At 34.1% G+C, this 20406-nt stretch overlaps 1 protein-coding gene across 1 annotated transcript in view; it reads right to left on the bottom strand.

Annotated features, from left to right (window-relative positions):
• PLD5 (phospholipase D family member 5) overlaps window positions 1-20406 on the bottom strand; it is a 446775-nt gene that overhangs the window by 272693 nt on the left and 153676 nt on the right. The window contains exon 2 of the mRNA XM_044673995.1: window positions 9705-9841. Within this exon, the coding sequence (XP_044529930.1) occupies window positions 9705-9841 (137 nt within the window). The remainder of the gene's footprint in view (window positions 1-9704; window positions 9842-20406) is intronic.

Here is a 20406-nt window from a genome sequence, read left to right as displayed (position 1 = left end):
CATTTGTTCAAGATTTTACAGCTACTAAGTGGTAGAACAAAGTTTAAGGAACAGCTATGTTGTGTCTCAACTCTAATGAAACTACTATTCGCTTTCTAATGGATGGTGCCTAGGTGACTAGGCAATTGTACGCTTTATAATCATATTGATTTCCTTTAACTTCTATTTTTCATCTTGGTTACTTTTTTCATAGCAAAAATATTTATCTGCCAATTTTCTAAAACAGCAGAAGAATTCTGGCAGAATTTACAGCCCAGTGTAACAAGATTTTATTGAATCTGTTGCCTGAATTAATTTATTCCATTATACCAAACTAATTCTATTGGTACTCAATTAAATGGATCTGCAGTATGACAGGCAAAATTAGCCAGCTTGCTAAAAGGAGCTTCCTAACCAGCCTCATCTGTTATTGCCTACCTAATATTCTGTATTTCATGTGTGGAATTCATTTTTTAAAAAGACCTGAAGTGAAATAATTCACTACCTTGATGTGATTGATTTTTCAAACACCGATACATCAAAACATGTTTTCAGAAATGACAATTTATGCCACTCGTTTTAAACTATGGTTAACTATTTTTAAGCTGCACCATTTTCTTCATCCAAGATCTCACAAGGCAATCTTCTTACTAAAATGCCTATGAAAATAAAACTTAAGTGTTTCAAGTCATATTATTGAAACTGATTACTGGGAAGGCTATTCAATAGGTTCTGTGATACTAGTTGTGAGGGAATAGGCATGACAAACTATATCTCACTTTCCCAATGGACGTGATTTTCTATACTGAATTGTTTACTATACAAAGAGAAATAAGAACTTCACTTGATTATATAATTTTAAAAAGTGGGACTCTGACCTGATACATAAGAGTAAAGAAATTGAGAATAAAAGTATGGTTTAGAGAACTTAGTTTCCATAAGATGATGCTATCTGTGATTTTATCCCATTCCAATCACATTTAAGCTTCATGATTATGATAGTATAGAGTTGTTACTCTTTCTAGAGTAGTTTTAGAGATCATTCTGGTTTTTTGGTTGGAGCTATTAGGACATAATTTTTCCAGATAACATGACTCCTATCTTTGAAATTTTAAGCTATGGAGATCTCTCCTAAATTTCTGCTTCAACCAATTAATTAATTAAATTTACTTAACCTTTAAGATTTCATTTATTTAATTAATTAATTTAGAATGTTTTGCCATGGTTACATGATTCGTATTCTTTCCCTCCCCTCATCTCTCCCCTAAATTTCTATTTTGATGCTTCATCATGATATGAATGCCACTCTAGTTTGTTAAAGGCTAAGCTAAGGTAGTTAAAATTATAGGAGACCATGCTAACCTGGAAAGGCTTCAAATATAGGCCCAGAAGTAAATGGTATGCCTATTACGGAATCACAAAATCAGAGAATATCAGAATTGGAAAGAACTTCTAGTTCATGTAGTTCAACAACTGTATCTGACTAGGAATCCTTTCTACAACACACTTGACAACTGTTCAGTCACTCTCTAATTCAATAGCACAAATAAGAGGGGATTACTACCACCCAAAGCAGCTCATTCCAATTTCATTGTTGTTTTGGTGTTAGGGTAGTTTCAGTTACATCTAACTCTTCTTTGTGACTCCTTTTTTGTGGGAGGGTTTCTTGGCAAAGAAGGTGGAATGGATTGTCATTGCCTCCTCAATTTCATTTTATAGATGAGGAAATCAAGGCAAGCAGGATTAAATGAATTGTCTAGGGTAATGTAGATAGTTTGTATCTGAGGCTGAATTTGTACTCAAGTCTTCCTAATTCCAGGCCTGACATTCTATCTACTGTGTCACCTAGCTGCACATGGTATTTTTTAATCTATTTTATTTCTCTTATTTACCAAACCTATCAAAAACAAATCAGCTTACCCTAGCATGATCAGTGCTTGATGAAATCAGGTTCATTATTTGTGAGCTGTGTTTCCACCTATTAAAGAATAATTAATATTAATAGTTTAAGAATTTTACAATATGAAATTTTAAAAAAGGTTATTTTTTGGAGACTCCATAATCTTTTTGAAAATAAGGACAATGTTTGCTTATATTCAATACTGCAGCCTCTTGCCCAGTGCCATGATTTTAAAAAATCATTAGCCATAACTTAGAAATCACATCTGTCCTTCTGGTACCCTGGATGTAACTCATTAGGATCAAATGACTTTGACTTAGGGCAGATATTTTTACTCATAACTTTTATTCACTTTCACCTTCCTGTTGAAAACTTTTGTTCTGTTCTTTCTAGTTTGAAGACCATTCTCCTTGGTTAAGAAAATAGAAGCATAATGAAAGTTGAGTCACTCTCCCTTTTTTTCTTTCAACTTACCATCTGTTACTTCTTTGATCTCCTTCTTACCCTCAATATCACTGAAAAAATCCATTTTCTTTTCCTTCACTCCATTGTCAGCCCCCAGCTTGTTATGAGCTGTAGTTCTGCTCTCACCATTCTGATAAAGATGATGACATTCCTTTTAATTTATCCTCAGCTGCCCTTCGATCTACTCTTTAAACATTAATCCCCACAAAAAAATCTAAAGTCCATAAATTCCCTATTATATGTTCATGTTAGTCTAGAGATGCTTTTAATTTTTTTCTTTAGTGGAATCGTATATCTTCAAAATTTTATTCTTGACACCTATCCACCCTGTAGGCCAACTGCCAAAGCCACTGAACCTGATTTATTTTTCTCTAGATAAACTCTGAAATCTGCTCTCACAAAACTTAGGATGCATGTCAATTATGTTCAGCTTTACTCTCTTTGTTCAAAATGGACATTCAGATGAAGTGGCCAGTTCCTTCCAAAATGCCCATTATTTTTGCTTTAGCAAGATGCTCTTTCTTTGAATTAGGTACAGAAAAGCAATTCCTGTCACAAAATTTCCATATATTTTGAAGAATATGTTCATCAAAATGCAAATCAATAATGTTTATGTTTTTCTGCATTAAAGAGAAAAAGAGATTAGCAGTTATAAAGAGAGTTCTTTCTTATCTCTATGCAAGACTGTGTGGCCTTGGACACATAACTTAATCTCTTCTAGTGTCAGTTTCCTCATTAATGAAAGGATAATAATTAAGTTATTGTGAGGATCAAATGATATAACGTTTGCAAAGTACTTTTCACATTTGAAGCACTATGCATATGCCAAATATTATTACTATTTATTGTTTTTGTTGTTGTTGTTCTTATTATATTTTATAAACTGCGCCTCTTTCTGTCCAAACAACTAAATAAGGTAACTGAGATTCAGAGACATTATTGACTTATTCACTAACATACAACCAGTAAAGTCAGTACTATATTACAGTCTCTTATTTCTCCTGCCATTGGTTTCCTGGCTAGCCTCTCCAATACTAGTTGAAGTACTTCAGGAAATTCTTCAAGTGCTCCTTCCCTTTTGGCTGCAGTTACCTATATGGGAGATTATCAGTTACATCAATCAATTGCTGTCGGGACACACTATGCTAGTCAGCTTGATTGAAGGATTGCTCAGAATGGCTTTCTTTTTTCTTTTTTTAGAAACTTATTTAATTAATTAGTTTAGAATATTTTCCCATGGTTACATGATTCATGTTCTTTCCCTCCCCTCCTTCCTCCTGGAGCTGTTAAGCAATTCCACTGGGTTTTACATGTATCATTGTTCAAAACCTATTTCCATATTATTACTAATTGTAATAGAGAGATCATTTAAAGTCAACATCCCCAATTATTCCCCATCAAACCATGTGATCAATCACATGTTGAGAATGGTTTTCAATCACCATAAACTCAAGAGGCAACCCAAGAACAATCCTTATGCAAATAACAGAATCCCAAAATTTGAGAGTTGGAAGAGACCTTAGTAGACATCTAGTCCAAAACATAGAAGAGAAGGACTCCTTCACTATAATGTGCCTAATGAGTAGTTACACATCCTATGCTTGAAGACTTCCAAGAAGAAAGAATCAATCACATTTAAAGGTAGCACATCCCACTTTTAAAAAGCTCTAACTCTAAGTTTTTCCTAACTTTGGGCTTAATTTCCCTATTTGTACCTTCTACCCATTCTTTCTGGTTCTTCCCTGTTGAACCAAACAGAACAACTTAACCTCCTCTAAAGTACAGCCCTTAAAATATTTGAAGATCGCTATCATATATACTTTGGAGTTTTCTCTTCTGTAGATTAAGCATGTTGAGTTTTTTCAACTGATTACTATATGAAATCGATGTAAGATCTTTCACCACTCTGGTTATCTTCCTTTAGATATTCTACAGTGAATGACAAATAGGCTATGTTACCAGTATTTCTTTGTGCATGAATCAAATTCAATTAGCTGAAGGTTGTGCTATTTTATTTTTATCAACAGACAGTGTGTGTGTCAGAGGCAAAATCTGAACCCAGATCTCTGGATTCTGAAAACAGAATTATCCCCACTACCACACTGAATCTCATTTTGATGATACACTACACCCAAATAACTTCACTAGAAAGAAATCTGCCATGAAGAAATGCCAGCATAATTAATCATAAATTTAGTTTCATTAAAATTAAAACTGAAATGATTAGCTTCTAGTACAAATTAGTAATTATAAGCCATCAGGAAGCTTTATGATCTCTCAAACTTCCTACTTTAAACATTAAATGCTAAAGATTAAAATATTATATTTTAAAATTATCCCTGATGTTTTCACAGTAGAGGGACAAACAGTCCTTTTTTAGGTAATAGGCTAACTCAAGTGTGCTTTGGCCCAGGCAATCAGAGCTTCATTCCAACTATAATGATACATTTAAGATATTAATTCAGGTAATTTTCTGCAAGAGTAGAAGTTAGGGCTATACGATCTAACCTTAAATACATTTTGGGACCATTACTTTTCTTCACTAGGACTTGAAAATTATTTTTCCATCATTATCTTTTATTTTCTATGACCATCATATCATTATGCACTTTTGATGCACAGGACTTAGGGAGATTTATAGCATGAAATCACTCTGTTTACACTGAGAAATCCTCTCAGTAAAATTTTAAATTCTAACACATGTACATTATTTTTTTATTGTTACTATAACATATACATCTCAGTGTCTCCCCATGAAATTTTCATGAATTTTCCCAGAGGTAAAATTTTACCGGGGCGATGGAATAAATAAGCCTACATGATATAATATCACATCAAATATGACTGTTCATTTTTGTTGGTATTCTTCTGTTTACATATAAAAACACTGTGTTCAAGAAAGGAAATTAACTAAACATTTTAACATTTACTGTGTGCAAAGAACTATGGTCCAGTGAAAGTAAAAAGATGAATAAGATATCTTTATTACAACCCACCTGGTGTTACTGAGGTGAGTGTACATACTTGCCAGTATTGTGATGAACGACTAGCAGAAAGTCTAAATAAAAGAGGGTTTTTTTTTTCTATAGATAAACAAGTTCCATAGAAATTCTATGCTGTGGATGCCACAATGATGATTATATTGAGCCCCAAAGTACTATAGGCAAGATCTCCTGAATGAGATCCCTATCAACTCAAATTTTTCACAGGAAAAAACAGTGGATATCAGTGCTTATGTTATAACATGCAGTTTATTGGTAGACTAATTAATGAGCTTCCTATCCATCATGTAGCATGAGCAAAGGACAATCAATTTGACTTCTATCCATAAAATAATGAAAGAGCTAAACTTTAGTACATATATCTTAGATAGGTAGCATAAACCGACAAAGGACCTAGACCGAGAGTTAAGCAAGAAAGGGAGGGAAACACATTTTAATATTTTTTAAAGGATCAGCCAGCAGTGGAAAACAATATTAGAATTTGGGCAAAGAGAAGCACCCTTTTTGAACTCCTTTGAGTCCTCAGTAGTCCAAAGGTAGGAGACTTTCAGGGCACTGAATAAATCCTCTAGGGAGGAATTACAGAAAGACACAGATCAGAATCACATTCACTGAGAAGGCATGGATGAGATGAAATCTTCAAAGACAGAGGAAATACTTATATAATGAAGTCACAGAACTGCCAACAGAATAAACTATATGTCTTGTCTTGTCCAATAGAATGTAAACTTAAGAGGAAATACAATTTCTTTGTATCTCCTTCTGTTCCTAGCATAGTGCCTTTCACAAATAGGAGCTAAATGAATACATTTTCAATGAATGATTAAATCATAGAGATTTTAAAATAAGGGAGATTACTATTGGTTAATCACACAGATCTGTAAAAATTCAGAAAAAAAGATTACTCCCCAAAAAGGGATTAGGGAACCTTCCACAGAGCAGGTAGCAACCGAGTTGAGCTTTAAAGCAAAAATGGACTTCAAACAGGAAGAGATGGGGAAAAGTATTATTCCAGACAAAGGAAAAAAAAAGTATGAAATCCTGATAATACTGATTACATGACCTATTTCTCAGGATTATATGTGAAACTCAAATAGAAAAAATGTAGAAAGTGCTTATTCAACTGTACAGTGCTATATACATATGAATTATTATGAGAGGTTTTGGCTAAGGTGAAGAGGTAGAAGAAATATTTGCAGAAAAGCTGAAATCTGAAGGGAAGCTTACACCAGAACAAGGATTCTTAATTCTAGAAGCTAGTAGCAGGGCAGACAAACAAAGGTTTCAGCCTGGAAAGTGCTGAGAGAGTATTAGATAGAGATGAGAGTATTAATAATAATAACTATCATTTACATACTTTAAAAAAAATAAAAACCTTTACCTTCCATCTTGGAGTCAATACTGTGTATTGGCTCCAAGGCAGAAGAGTTATAAGGGCTAGGTAATGGGGGTTAAGTGACTTGCCCAGGGTCACACAGCTGGGAAGTGTCTGAGGCCAGATGTGAACCTAGGACCTCCCATCTCGAGGTCTGGCTCTCAATCCGCTGAGCCACCCAGCTGCCCCCTACATACTATTTTAAAGTTTCTGGGACATTTTATAGATATTATTCTCATTTTGCAGGTGAGGAAGCTGAGGCAGGCAGACATTAAGTGACTCCCCCAAGGTCACAAAGCTAGGATGCATATAAGGCAGGATTTAAATTCAAGCTTTCCAGACTCCAAGCCCATTGGCAGACAACTTACCAGGAAGAAAGGACAGGAACTTTTTAATGAGAAAAATATATTCATAAATTTGGTGACTGCTACTTTCTGAAAAAATGTATGTCCCTTCATACAGTACTATTGCATATCAGTTTTTAGGTATGTTGTTTTCAACTTGAAATTCTTTCCCAAATTCAATATCTTGGGGAAAATACATTTATGGAACATGGAGCTATTCAATAGAAAGAAGTAGATTTTAAAATATATAACTATTCCTGACTTTGAAGCTCACTTCTGTTTATTACTCTGTGGCCTGATGACTGCATTAAAATTCATCACCAGATTTTTAAATTCTTATTTCAGTTCCTTTCAGAACATTCACTGTGCCAAAAGTTTCAACACCCAAAGAAAGCTACCTTACAACAAAATAAACACGATTTAAAAAATACATTAGCAGGCTGTTGCTATTTGGGAAAAAAAAGCATAAAAAAGCACTACAGTTAGAATTATGTCTCTTTCTTTGGCAAAAACACAATTTGAGTTCACAGTCTTCCCTAATTCATAATTACTGCTGTCTTGTGGCCTAATTTCACCCTTGAAAAATTATATATAAGTTATATATATATATAAAATCAGTTTTGGAGGCTTAGTTGATTCTTCTACAATTTCCTCCATCCAAAAGGAGAGAGAAAATATAGAACCAAGTCATATTTTAGTGATTAGTATTTACTGAATGGGAATGAGCACCCAGAGCTAGTATATAGTATGTGTAAACTAAGAGAAGTAAACCCCACAGTCTGTGCAGATACAGAGTAGCTGATTTAGAAACAAGTTGAGGCAGCATGTTTGGTGCAGTGGAAAGCCCAAAGGAGCCAAGAGAACTGGGTTCCAACCCAGACTCTGATATTAGGCAGCTTGAGATGCTAAAAGAATTTAATCAATCAGTTGACAAACATTTATTAATAACTTCCCACATGCTAGGCAATGTAAGTGTTAGGTTTAGAATTTTTAGAAGAAAATGGAAAGCATGGAAAGTGAAGTTAAAGTTTTTAAAAGATGGCATTTGAGAATGGCATTTAGATATCTAGACCACAGTTTAAAGTGCAGAAATGAAAAGTTCTTGGTGAGGAAAGGACACCACATAAAAGGGACTTCAAAGAGCAAATTTGTCCATTGGACTTATGTAGCCTATATCTGATCAAGAGGATTTTGCAAAGACAATTGAGAGAGGGGGAAAGAAACTGCCCACATACATCTCCTGAACCAGCTACCACAAAGATAAGGTAAAACAGAGAAAGACTAGAGGTAAAAGTGAATAAATAATTCATCAAAGACAATAACTAAGAAAGGGGTCTATAATAATAGTAAGGATATTTATCATGGAGTAAAGAAAACTTGGGGGAACACAATATATCTTTAAATATGCGAAGGGCTGTCATATAGGAAAAGGATTAGACTAGTTCTATTTTGTCATGTAGGAAGAATAATAAGAGAAGTTACAGAAATATTTGGGCTCAACATAAGGAAAAATTTCCTAACAATTTTAACTTTCCAAAAGTTGGAAGATGCCTCAAAATATAATGAGTTGGGGGCAGCTGGGTAGCTCAGTGAATTGAGAGCCGGCCCTAGAGATGGGAGGTCTTAGGTTCAAGTCTGGCCTCAGACACTTCCCAGCTGTGTGACCCTGGGTAAGTCACTTGACCCCCATTGCCTACCCTTACCACTCTTCTGCCTTGGAGCCAATACACAGTACTGACTCCAAGGCAGAAGGTAAGGGTTATTTAAAAAAAAAAAAAAGGTAATGAGTTCTCTAACGTGAAAAGTTTCCAAGGGCAAGTCGTTTCATCTTTTGTCAGGTCTATTGAAAAAGGGATTTCTGGTATTAATGTATTAGACTAGCTGTTCTCTGGATTTCTTCTAAAATCTAAAATCCCATGTTTCATATATTTTATCCTTCTGTGCCTGTAAAATGAGGAGGTTAAACCATATGACCATTTTCCTTGACCTCTCTTCCTGTTCTAATAGGATAAGAGTGAAGAATAGAAAAAAGCAATTATTAAACACCTATATGGCAAGCAGTATGCTAAAGTACTTTAAAAATATTATATCATTAATAGTCTATGAGATGTCAGCATAAACACAAATGGCAGGTATTTTAGGTCCATGTCTTATTTTAAGTGTGTTTTATTTGAATGTATGTTGCCTTAGTTTTAAAAGGCTATTTTATATATATATATTTAAAGTGCCTATCACAGTGCCTTCCTTATATATAAGAGACTTTTACTGATTATTTGTTAATGAACCAATGTTTCTTATCAGGACATATATCTGCATTTTATAGAAAACAAATTATTCAGGATATAGCAGATCATTCAATAAATGTATATTAATAAGTTATTATTGAACCTAACTGGGCCCAAGTAAAGCCACCAAGAACAAAGAATAAAAATTTGAAAGATATTTCCAAAATTCACCATTTTTACTCTTCCTCCAAATTATGTAAATTGCAGTATTGTTTTTTCTCTTTGTACTAACTTTTAAAAAATTTACATTAAGCAAATACAATCAGATCCAAGTCTGATAATTTATCTTTTTGTTTCATAGATTTTGTCCCTCCCCAACCCCCCAAAAGAGAATTTTTGTTTGTTACCTCTTACCGACAGTTATTTTGACAATTCTTTTCTGAGAGTCCATCCTCATCCTCGCCTGCGATATCCACAGCTGAAAAGATCAAGGCAACTAGGATGGCAAAGCAACATACCAAGGCAAAGATCACAATGCACTTTTGCTGGGACTGAAAAAGATTAAAAACAAGGAGAAGAGAGAGAGAAAAGAGAGATGAATATTGTAGTTCTCATTTAGGAAACTCAAGATATGACAGTTTTTCAAAACTAGTGGAAAACAATCCTTTGAATACATTACTTTCATCATTGGCAGAGCAAAATTGTTCTCTGGATGAAAGTGTACAAGACCCCTAAGCCTATTCTTCAATACAGCCTCGAAGTTCATGCTATATGTCAGACACTGTTAAATAATTCACGTTACAGTGCTGAGACTTTTAAATTCTTTCTTTATTTCCCTCTGATCAAAAGTGACTCAGAATGGATCACTGAAAAATCCATTACTTCTAATAAAAAATAGAACACAGGATAGCTCAGTGATTATAATCTATTACCCATTTACCACCATTCCTTTCTACCTCTGCCTACTACTGAACTTGATTTCCTCTTTGTCCCCTCTCTCCTCCAACCCTCTGCTTCAACCCCTATAGAAATGACTTCCAGGAGAACTCCTTTTGAGGATGAAAAGTACACTGAATTTTGATCAGCCTCAGAGTTGATAGAACAAGCAAAGAAATTGATTTAATTTATATGTAGGCAGCAAAGGTGTGTTTAAATATAAAATTTCACCTTAAAATACACAATTGTCATTCACACACATAATTACAGTGAATACATGAATACAACTAAAGTTGTCAAGAAGTTACTTCCTTACTTGTGGGGCACTATGCCTTTCAAATTTTAAGGTCATTTACTCCAGAGAATGTTGGGTAAATTTGACTATAGAAAACAGAAACTCTCCTTTGGTAGAGATTCTAGAGAAAATCTAGGCATCACTTACACTGTTCTCCAACTCCTGACATTTCTATAGAGAAAAATTAAGGTTAAAATGAACATTAAAAATACCCTTGCAGGAGCAATGCTGAAGCTATCTCACAAAAGCACAAACTCTAACATGAGAGGCTTGTTTGTACAAGGCAGGTGGGGGCAGATGGGTAATTGTGCACATTTACTAGGGTCTGTCGAAAACTCAGTGCCTATGACCATGGCTGCAACTGGCTGTATTTGAAAGATGGCTGCAGATTAAAGACTAGAAATGTAAGATTGGAAATATGCTGGATACTCCTGTGACCAAATTACCATTGAATGGCTACCTTCATTTTATATTATCTTCTATTCTTCTTCTTATTTCATCATTATCACCACATTTCAATAAACATAATCACTTCATCACATGACAATTGCCTTCACTTGTTATTTTCCTGTTATTGTACCTGAATGATCTCAGACAAAATAAAAACCACCCCATTATATCTGAAGCAGTATTATTATGGCTCTTCTTTTAAGAACACTATAGAATCAAAAATTAGATACATATATATGCATTTATAAGTATGCAAATACATATATGTGGTACATATTTACATAAATACATGTGGATGTGTGTGAATGTCAAATGGAAATTTAATGTAATGAATAGGGGATTTATAGATGGAAAAAATTAAGAATCACTGTTCCAGGACAGTCTCTAGAATACAAAACCCCAAAGATAAAAGATTAGTTTTAGTATACTGAACACTTGCCTAATGCGTTATCTTTTCAGACATATCTATACTGAGTAGTTCATCTTTAGACTCAAAGGATAATAAATAAGCCAACCTAGTCTAAATGTAACCAACAAACCCTGGGTCAATGTATGTGGTCTTCCCTTTCTTAGTTCAAAATCAACCAAGAAAATTTTTTTCCTCCCCACCATTCCTTTTCATTGGTATTTCCTTTTTAAAAATAAAAACAAATCAAAATACTTATTTTCCAATAATTCAATACCTCTGCGGCACATCCATCCATCTATCTATCTATCTACCTATCTATCTATCTATCTAATTATCAATCTATCCATCTATCTATTATGCTATATATCTATATGTACATATAGATGTATGGCATTCTAGCCTTATAGTCAGGAATCAATGGATCAATGTCTTTATTAAGTACAAGACTGTAAGGATAAAAGGGCAAAGAATGAAAACAATTCTATTCCCAAGGAACTTGCGTTCTAGTGGAGCAGGAAAAAAAGTACGTATAAAAATATATAGCACAAAGTTAAGATGAATAAATACAAACATGTATATGTATATATATGTATATATACACAAATATAACATTGTTTGAGTAGAAGAGATATAATAATTGGGAGAATCAAGAAACAATGCCATTTAAAATATGGTTCCCAAAACTTCATTTTAAAGGAAAAGAGGGACACTGAGTTAATGAGGGGTCCTAAGTGGCCCAATGCACAGAAACAAAAAGACTCCTCTTCCCGAGTTCAAATCTGTACTTGAACACTTACTAGCCAAATGATTCTGGGTAAGTCACTTAACTCTGCTTGCCTCAGTTTCTTCATCTGTAAAATGAGCCAGAGAAGGAAAGGGCAAACCATTCCACTATCTTTGCCAAGAAAAGCTGAATTGGGGTCATGAAGAGTTGGCTATGACTGAAAAATGATTGAATGATGAGGTAGATATGAGGAGGAGAAATACATTCAAAGAATGTGAGATGGCCAAGACAAAGACATGGATATCGTATATGGAGTTTCATATGAGATAGAAAGAAGGCAAGTTAAGAGTCAGGCCATTGGTCTGCACTTAAGGAAAATGACATTGTTAGCAGTATGCAGGATGGACTTAAGTAGTTAAAGATGAGACTGTGGCAATAATTTAGGTAAGAAGGTGTAAGGGCTTAACCTTAAGTGTTAGCTGTGTGAATAAAAGGAAGGAGTGAATACAGTAGATATTGTAGAAATATAAATGGAAAGATTTGGCACCTGATTGGATATTTAGAGTGCATGGGGCATAAAAGGTTAGAATAATGGCAAGACCACAAATTTGGGAGAATGGAAGAAATATTCCTTTAGAAGTTGGAAAGTTTGGAGGGGGGAGTGGTTTGAAGAAATGACAGTGAACTTTGTTTTGATCATGTTGAATTTGAGATGTCTCTGGAACACTAGGCTTGAAATGCACAGTAGGCAAATGGTGGTGTGGACATGAAGTTTAGGAATAAGATGAATTTGATACATGCAGATGCATGTAATGTATATATGAATGTAAGATTTTCCTCCTAAACATAGATAGAAAATTAAGGAAGTGGACTAAATGATATATAAAATCTCTTTCAGCTCTGACAATTTTTTCTTCTAAAACACTTTCTAGACTCCAAAGTCTCAAGATTTGTATAATCTGGTTATAAGAACAGTTTCTTGCCATTTCACGTAGCTCAGCCTTAATTGAACTTAATTATATTAAAAAGTGTTCTATCCTAAGAAGCACTCATCCTTAAGTGCAAAACAGCAATTTGATGCCAGGAGTATAACTTCTCTCTCCTCTCTATGTCCTGCTTCTGAGGATGAAAAATAAGAAAAAATGTCATTGGCCAGAACTTTACTGATTCAATTTATTTTCTTTCTTTCAAAAGTCCATGACTTAAAAAAATTAAAAACTACTGGTGATGAGTCTTGACAATTTTGTATATTGGAAAAGGCACTTTGATTTTATAACCTAAAAGTAAATTCTATTAAAAATGAGCAATTAATTTTAAGGAGAATTTTAATTTGAAAAAAGAGAAGGAAATAAGGCCACACAAGTCATTTAAAAACTAATTAATGAGAGTAATGCCTTGGGGAAAATGCCATTAGTAACATAAGGTCATAATACTACTTTTCCTCAATCTTAATCATATTCTACTTCACAAAAAAAGCAAAAAGACTGCTCATATAAAGGCAATGCAGTCTCATAAGCCAGACAAAGTATAAGGTTACTAAAGGATTCATTCATTTTCAAATTCTGAATAGCATTTCAAGATCATTCAGAAATCAATTTAAAACCATCCATTCAAGTTTTCATTGAATCATGACAGGGTAAAAATCTTTCTTTCTGAAAAATCTATAACTATGATTACAATCAGAAACTCACTGATGAGTCCAAGCCATTAAAGTGAAAACTAAATTTGAACTATTATCAAATCCCATTTAATCTGAATCTTTCAATGCTGTTTATATCTATATTGAAAAAACTGCTTGCCTGGCCAAGTGGTAAATCTAATTATGCTGGTATTGAAAATATAACAATATCACATTTGAACAAATTACATTTTGCTTCAAAAAGAAATAGAAGAATTTATGATCTATAACTAGAGTTATGGTGATAACCTTGAAAATTATAGGAACTGCATGCTTCTGAGCTCTGCTTTTATTTCACTTGGCATGTAAAAAAGTGACAATTTTAAGAAAGGGTTTAATCTTTGCCAAGTTAAAAAATAAATTTAAATATAAACGTGCAATTTTTTGCATGGGGCAATTTAAAATGTAGGAACTCTTAAATTAAAATACCCAGTTCATATGAATATTACAACACATGTGGCAATATTTGGGTTATTGGCCCTATTCTTTAAAAGGATGCATTATAGCAAACTCCATTTACCACCTTCCATCGGATAATAGTTTGACCTATCAAAACATATTCACTTCTATGATCTTCTTGGATCCTCAAAACACTCTCAGGGACATTTTGGGGTTAGGTTATCATCTTTGGAAGAAATGAAAGATTTTCTGCTCAGAGAGACTTAGTGATTTGCCTGCACTCATACAATCAATTAATAGTAAACATTTATTAAACCCCTAGTATGTTCCTAGCATTGTGATAATTGCTTAGGATAGTAAAAGAGGCAAGAGATAGTGTCTACCCTCAAGGAACTTACAATTTATTCAGGGAGACAAGCAAATAACATGTACAAATATGCTATAAAAAAGAGAAATAGAAAATATATAAGGGAGAAAAGGTACTTGAAGGTTTCCTTCCAATATCTTTCTTTGGTTCCCCCGCAATGTCTTTCCCACGGGTGATTTCAATCTCTTCCTGCTGCTACACTCCAGGATGCACCTTGTAGCCAATGAGTCCAGGGAAGATGACAGGTGAGGGCCACCCTGAGAGATTCAGTATTAACCAATTTCTCTTTTTGCAGGTATCTCTTGAATGGCAGTGGGGTAGAAATGGAATGCTTTAGTTAATGTTATATCTGGACTAATAATCATAAGAAAGCTCAACCATCTACACATTTAATATGAATTCTAATAATTTCTTTAAACTCAGTCTACTTTTATTATGCTCATCAGTGCCTGTCTCAATTTTCACAAATAAGTGAGCAGTTTACATCTTACGTTTGATAGGAGGCTCATTAATATTTTCAGGTACTTATTTCTGTAATCAAGGAACAGGTCTTAATTAAGTTAATGAATGGTTCTTTGAACTAGAAAAGATTATATTAAATATAACTTATCTATCCCAGAAAGATGCCATTTCCAAATATCTCTCAGACTTGGAAAGTTATAAAACAAATTTTGCAGAAGAAATGAGAAAAATATGATAGCCATAATTGTCATCAAGTTCAAAGAATAATGGCATACAATAGCAAACCAATAAAATGAATAAGTATGATGAATTTAAGTAAAAAAAACAATGAAAATAAAGAGGCTGTAATTTCCTTTTTTGTAAAAATTATTGATGGCAGAATGATTCTGATATGATAAAATTATTTTCTTTTGTTTCTGGTGAAGCTATATAAAGTGATCAATATGTCCTAAGGCTTTTTTTTCAGCACAAGCTATTAATTTTTTTAAATCATGAAACCACAAAGAGGGTGAAGAAATGCCAACTGAGATAAACCTCACAGATGAAAGCTATTGTACAAAGAAATATAGAATATTTTTGGAAGCAGTCAATTTTGCACTAAATGCTTATGAAGCTCCAAATGATATTTAGAGCAATGCTGTTAAATATAAAACCCATAATAGCCCAACATTTCCCAGTATGGCAGGCAGAACCAGATTAAAATTTGATAAATGTTTAAAAATGAATAAAAATAATAATAATAAAACATAATGTTCATTTGTGGAGAGGTTTTAAGTCAATATGTGCCCCCCAATAATCATTATGTACAGTGCAATGGTTCTGTTTCTATTTCAGTTTGACATTTCTGGTTTAGAGCCATGTCCTCACAAGATGGCTAATTGAGATATTTGGGAAAAGAACATAAAATATTCAATAAAAAACTCATTACCTGATAATCGCACTAAATATGTATAAGTGAAGAATACTAGAGCCTCTAGAGACTTAGAGTTAGAATGGGCTTTACAGTTCATCTAATACAGTCTATATCAGAAAATGAACTTTTCTAGAACACTAAGGTGTCAACATTCTATAGTAGATGAAGCTTAGGCTCAGAGTCAGGAAGAAATGGATTCAAATCCTTCCTCTGAAACTTTCTACCTGTGTGACCCTTAGCTAATCATTAAACCTTTTAGTGTCTCAGTACCCTCTACATTGGATTGGATAAATAATTAAAAAAGGTCTCTTTAAGCTTTAAACCTATTGTCTGGTGATATCTAGACAATGTTCATTATACCTCTACCTGAAGATCTCCCAGTGAAGAAAAAAACCCATTACTTCCTGAGGTAGCCCAAACCCAGAAAACTGATTGCTAAAATACGTACCAACATGAGGCAAAAAGAAAAGAGCAAACATAAGAAAGAAAAATCTGTTCTAGGAAGTGGAAAGGAGATAATATACTGATGAAGAGGTACAGAGGACACTGTTGACACGGATTTTAAAAATTCTTGGTAAAGACTTCCTTGATAAGAGTATTATTATAGCATTTAGTGTTATTTACAAATGCTGAATACTATTACAATCACTTGGGCAGAGTAGAAAGTAACAGAAGACATAGACTTGAGATGTTGACAAATTTTAATTAACTATCTTGAAGTGTTTAAGTTAAAAATATTAGCATTAAGAAGCATGTTTCAGGGGGGTAAAGTCAGTGTGACTTCTTTGAGCCATTCACTACCCATCCTCTCAGGCAATTCCAAGACTATTAGAGTTGTGAATAGGAAAAGAGAAATGGTTTAACTTATTGCTTAAAGACAATGTGATCACAAACTAAGATTATAGGATTTACTGCTATTAAGGCACTATAGCTCCCCCCTGAATTTGTAGCTAGAAGGAGCCTTAAAAGTCATCTATTAAGAATGCTATTCACATCCAGAGAAAGAACTGTGGAAGTAGAAACACAGAAAAAAACAACTGTTTGATCACATGGGTCAATGGGAATATGATTGGGGATGTAGACTATAAGTGATCACCCTAATACAAATATTAATATTATGGAAATGGGTCTTAATCAGTAATATATGTAAAACCCAGTGGAATTGCTCATTGGCTATGGGAGGTGGGGTTGAAGGAGGGGAGGGAAAGAACATGAATCATGTAACCATGGAAAAATTTTTCTAAATTTATTAATTAAATAAAACATTTCAAATAAAAAAGTCATCTATTTAAACCAACTTATTTTGCAGATGAAGAAACAGTAGCCAACGAAGGGGAAATGACTTGCCAAAGGTCACATAGATAAAAAAGTTGGTTTGAACTTAGGTATTTTGATTGTAAATCCATTATTTGTTTTTGGCCTAAACCAATACCACAGCAAGCTTTTTGAAAAAAATATACTCTAAAAGACTTTCTGATGAGGATGGGAGGAAGATACATGAATGAAAAACCATCATGACTATTATAATAACAACTCTAAACATTTGCCCTAGCAATAATGGGTGGTCTTGTTACCTTCATACAGGAAGAAGACCATCATATACCCCTATCAGAGATAAGTTCTTCAGATGACCCATGAAGACATTACTTTTTACATGATAGGTCCTCAGTTAATATTTGTTGAATAAATGGTAAGGAATGGGTATGAATCTATGCCTAGAATAAACTATACTATTGTCTCTTGGGAGGCCACATGAATAAGAGTATCATGAATAAGCTAGCAACTTCCTTCATTTTCTCAGCAAGCTATGCTGGTTGAAATGAATTATGCTGAGATGTGAGATTCTCTACTATCATTACTTTCTGGCCCAGCCTAGTCTGATAGGAAATCCTATAGATCAGTTAGAGTTGTAATATGACACTAACAGTTCTGAAGTCATGAATAATAACCTAATAAAAACATATAAGAATTGATGGAAGTGCCTTCACATTTCCATTATTTCATCATACTTTTCCCTAAGGGCTGAGTGATAAATTTTTTTGAAGTTTAGTCCTTTTAATAAATAACAATAAGGTAAGTAATAAATATAACACTTTGACAAAATAAATTGAGATGTTGAAAGTTTTTGGTGCTTCCAAAGTGTTGTGATCTAGAGAGAGATGATCACTGCTGTCTTGGGCAAAATTAAAAATCTTTAAATCTATTCCATGGTTCTTTCTAGCATGTTGTAAATAGAGTCTGAGAGGTATCTCAACATGTCTTCATTTGACATTATTAAATAGAGATGTACTGCCTCCTCTAATAACTACCAAATGTAATTTTAAGTGATTTCAAATAACCCTAGAAAACCCCCAATATTTTTAATGAAACAATGCTAGATGGCTCAGTGTATAGAGAAGTAGGCCTGGAGACAAGAAGTCTTAGACTCAAATCTGGCCTCAAACACTTCGTGGCTATGTGACCTCGGCAAATCACTTAACCCTAAATGCCTAGATCAATTGCTGACCATTCTTCTACCTTGGAATGTATTGATTCCAAGATATAAAGGGTTTTAAAAAAAATTAAAAGCTGGTCAGAAAGTGATTATAGGACATGCCTGTACTTAGACCTGGAAATAGGACCAGGCACTGTTTGGAAATTCCATTGCCTATACCCACTTCTTGGTCATAGTTGAAGGGCAGAGAAGAACACTTTAAATTAAAAGGGAGTAGAAGTCCTAGAAACATTACTGCATATACCCACTTCTGGGTAATGGTTCAAAGGTTAGAGAGGAACACTTTCAGTCAAGAGGAAGTATCACTTCCAGCCCCCAGGGAAAAGGCACCTGGGGGAATGTTATCATTTCCTTCCCAAAGGAGGAGGAGTCTTAAGGAATAGTATTGATTATAATCTCAAGGAATCAGAAGCCCTTCCTAGGTAAGGATTAGAGTGCAGACCAAGACAGCAGTGAATACCTCTTTCCTGAAACACCTTGGAATCAATAAAAACTTCCAAACCTCTTTAACTACCTAAAAATAGCAGTGTAAAAGAACCTAAAAGTTGAAACAGAGACCCACTCCCAACTGATACCAAGAAAAGAGCCCAACATTGAACATAACATTCCAGTCAAGACATTGGGGAAGGGGTGGTGTGATGAACAAACAACACAAAAAGTACTTAAATGTAAAAAAGTTACTGTGGTGACAGTTCAAAACACAAACTCAGAAGAAAAAGAAGTAAAAAAAGCTACAGGGAAACCATCAAAGAAAAATGTAAATTGGATCCAAATACCTAAGAATTCCTAAAAGAGCCAAAAATGATTTTCAAAACCAGAAAAATTAGATAAAGCAAAGGAAGAAAACTATGAAAAGACCATTTATAGTTAGGGAAAATAAGTGCAAAAATGATGAAGAAAACAACATCTTAAAAATTGGATTTGCCAAGTAGAAAAAGTTACAAAAATTCACTGATGACAACAATTTCTTAAAAAGAATTGGCCAAATAATAAAAGAAATACAAAAGCTCACTGAAGAAAATAATTACTTAAAAATTAGAATGGTTGGGGGGAGCAGCTGGGTAGCTCAGTGGATTGAGTGCCAGGCCTAGAGACAGGAGGTCCTAGGTACAAATCTGGCCTCAGACACTTCCCAGCTGTGTGACCCTGGGCAAGTCACTTGACCCCCATTGCCTACTCTTACCACTCTTCTGCCTTGGAGCCAATACACAGTATTGACTCTGAGACGGAAGGTAAGAGTTTAAAAAAATTAGAATGGGCAAGTGGAAACTCCATAAGACATCAAGAAACAATAAACCAAAATCAAAAGAAATCTTAAAAATGGAAGAAAACTGAAAAACAGTTGGCCTGGAAAACAGAGGAGAAATAATTTAAGAATTACTGGATTACCTAAAAACTATGTTCAAAGAAAGAACCTAGACATTATATTTCAAGAAATTACCAAGGAAAACTGCCCCAATATCCTACAACCAGAGAATAAAATACAAATTATAAAAGTTAACTGATCACTTCCTTAATGAGATCCCCTAATGGAAACTACCAGGAATATTATTATTTTTTTTGAATGAAAAAAGATTTATTAAATGTTTGCTATTTGCCAAGGATTGTGCTGAGATACTGATACTTTTTTTAAACATTTATTAATATTCATTTTTAACATGGTTACATGATTCATGCTCCTCCTTTCCCCTTCACCCCCCGCACTCCCCCCACCCATGGCCGATGCACATTTCCACTAGTTTTGTCATGTGTCCTTGATCAAGACCAATTTCCAAATTGTTGGTAGTTGCATTGGTGTGGTAGTTTCGAGTCCACACCCTCAATCATGTCCACCCCGACCCATGCGTTCAAGCAGTTGTTTTTCTTATATGTTTCCTCTCCTGCAGTCCTTCCTCTGAATGTGGGTAGCATTCTTTACCATAAATCCCTCAGAATTGTCCTGGGTCATTGTATTGCTGCTGGTACAGAGGTCCATTACATTCAATTTTA

This window comes from Gracilinanus agilis, chromosome 4 (genome assembly GCF_016433145.1).
Source record: "Gracilinanus agilis isolate LMUSP501 chromosome 4, AgileGrace, whole genome shotgun sequence".
Classification (NCBI taxonomy): Eukaryota; Metazoa; Chordata; class Mammalia; order Didelphimorphia; family Didelphidae; genus Gracilinanus; species Gracilinanus agilis.
The sequence above is the reverse complement of the archived record's forward strand: the minus strand, read 5'-3'. Positions and strand labels throughout refer to the sequence as shown.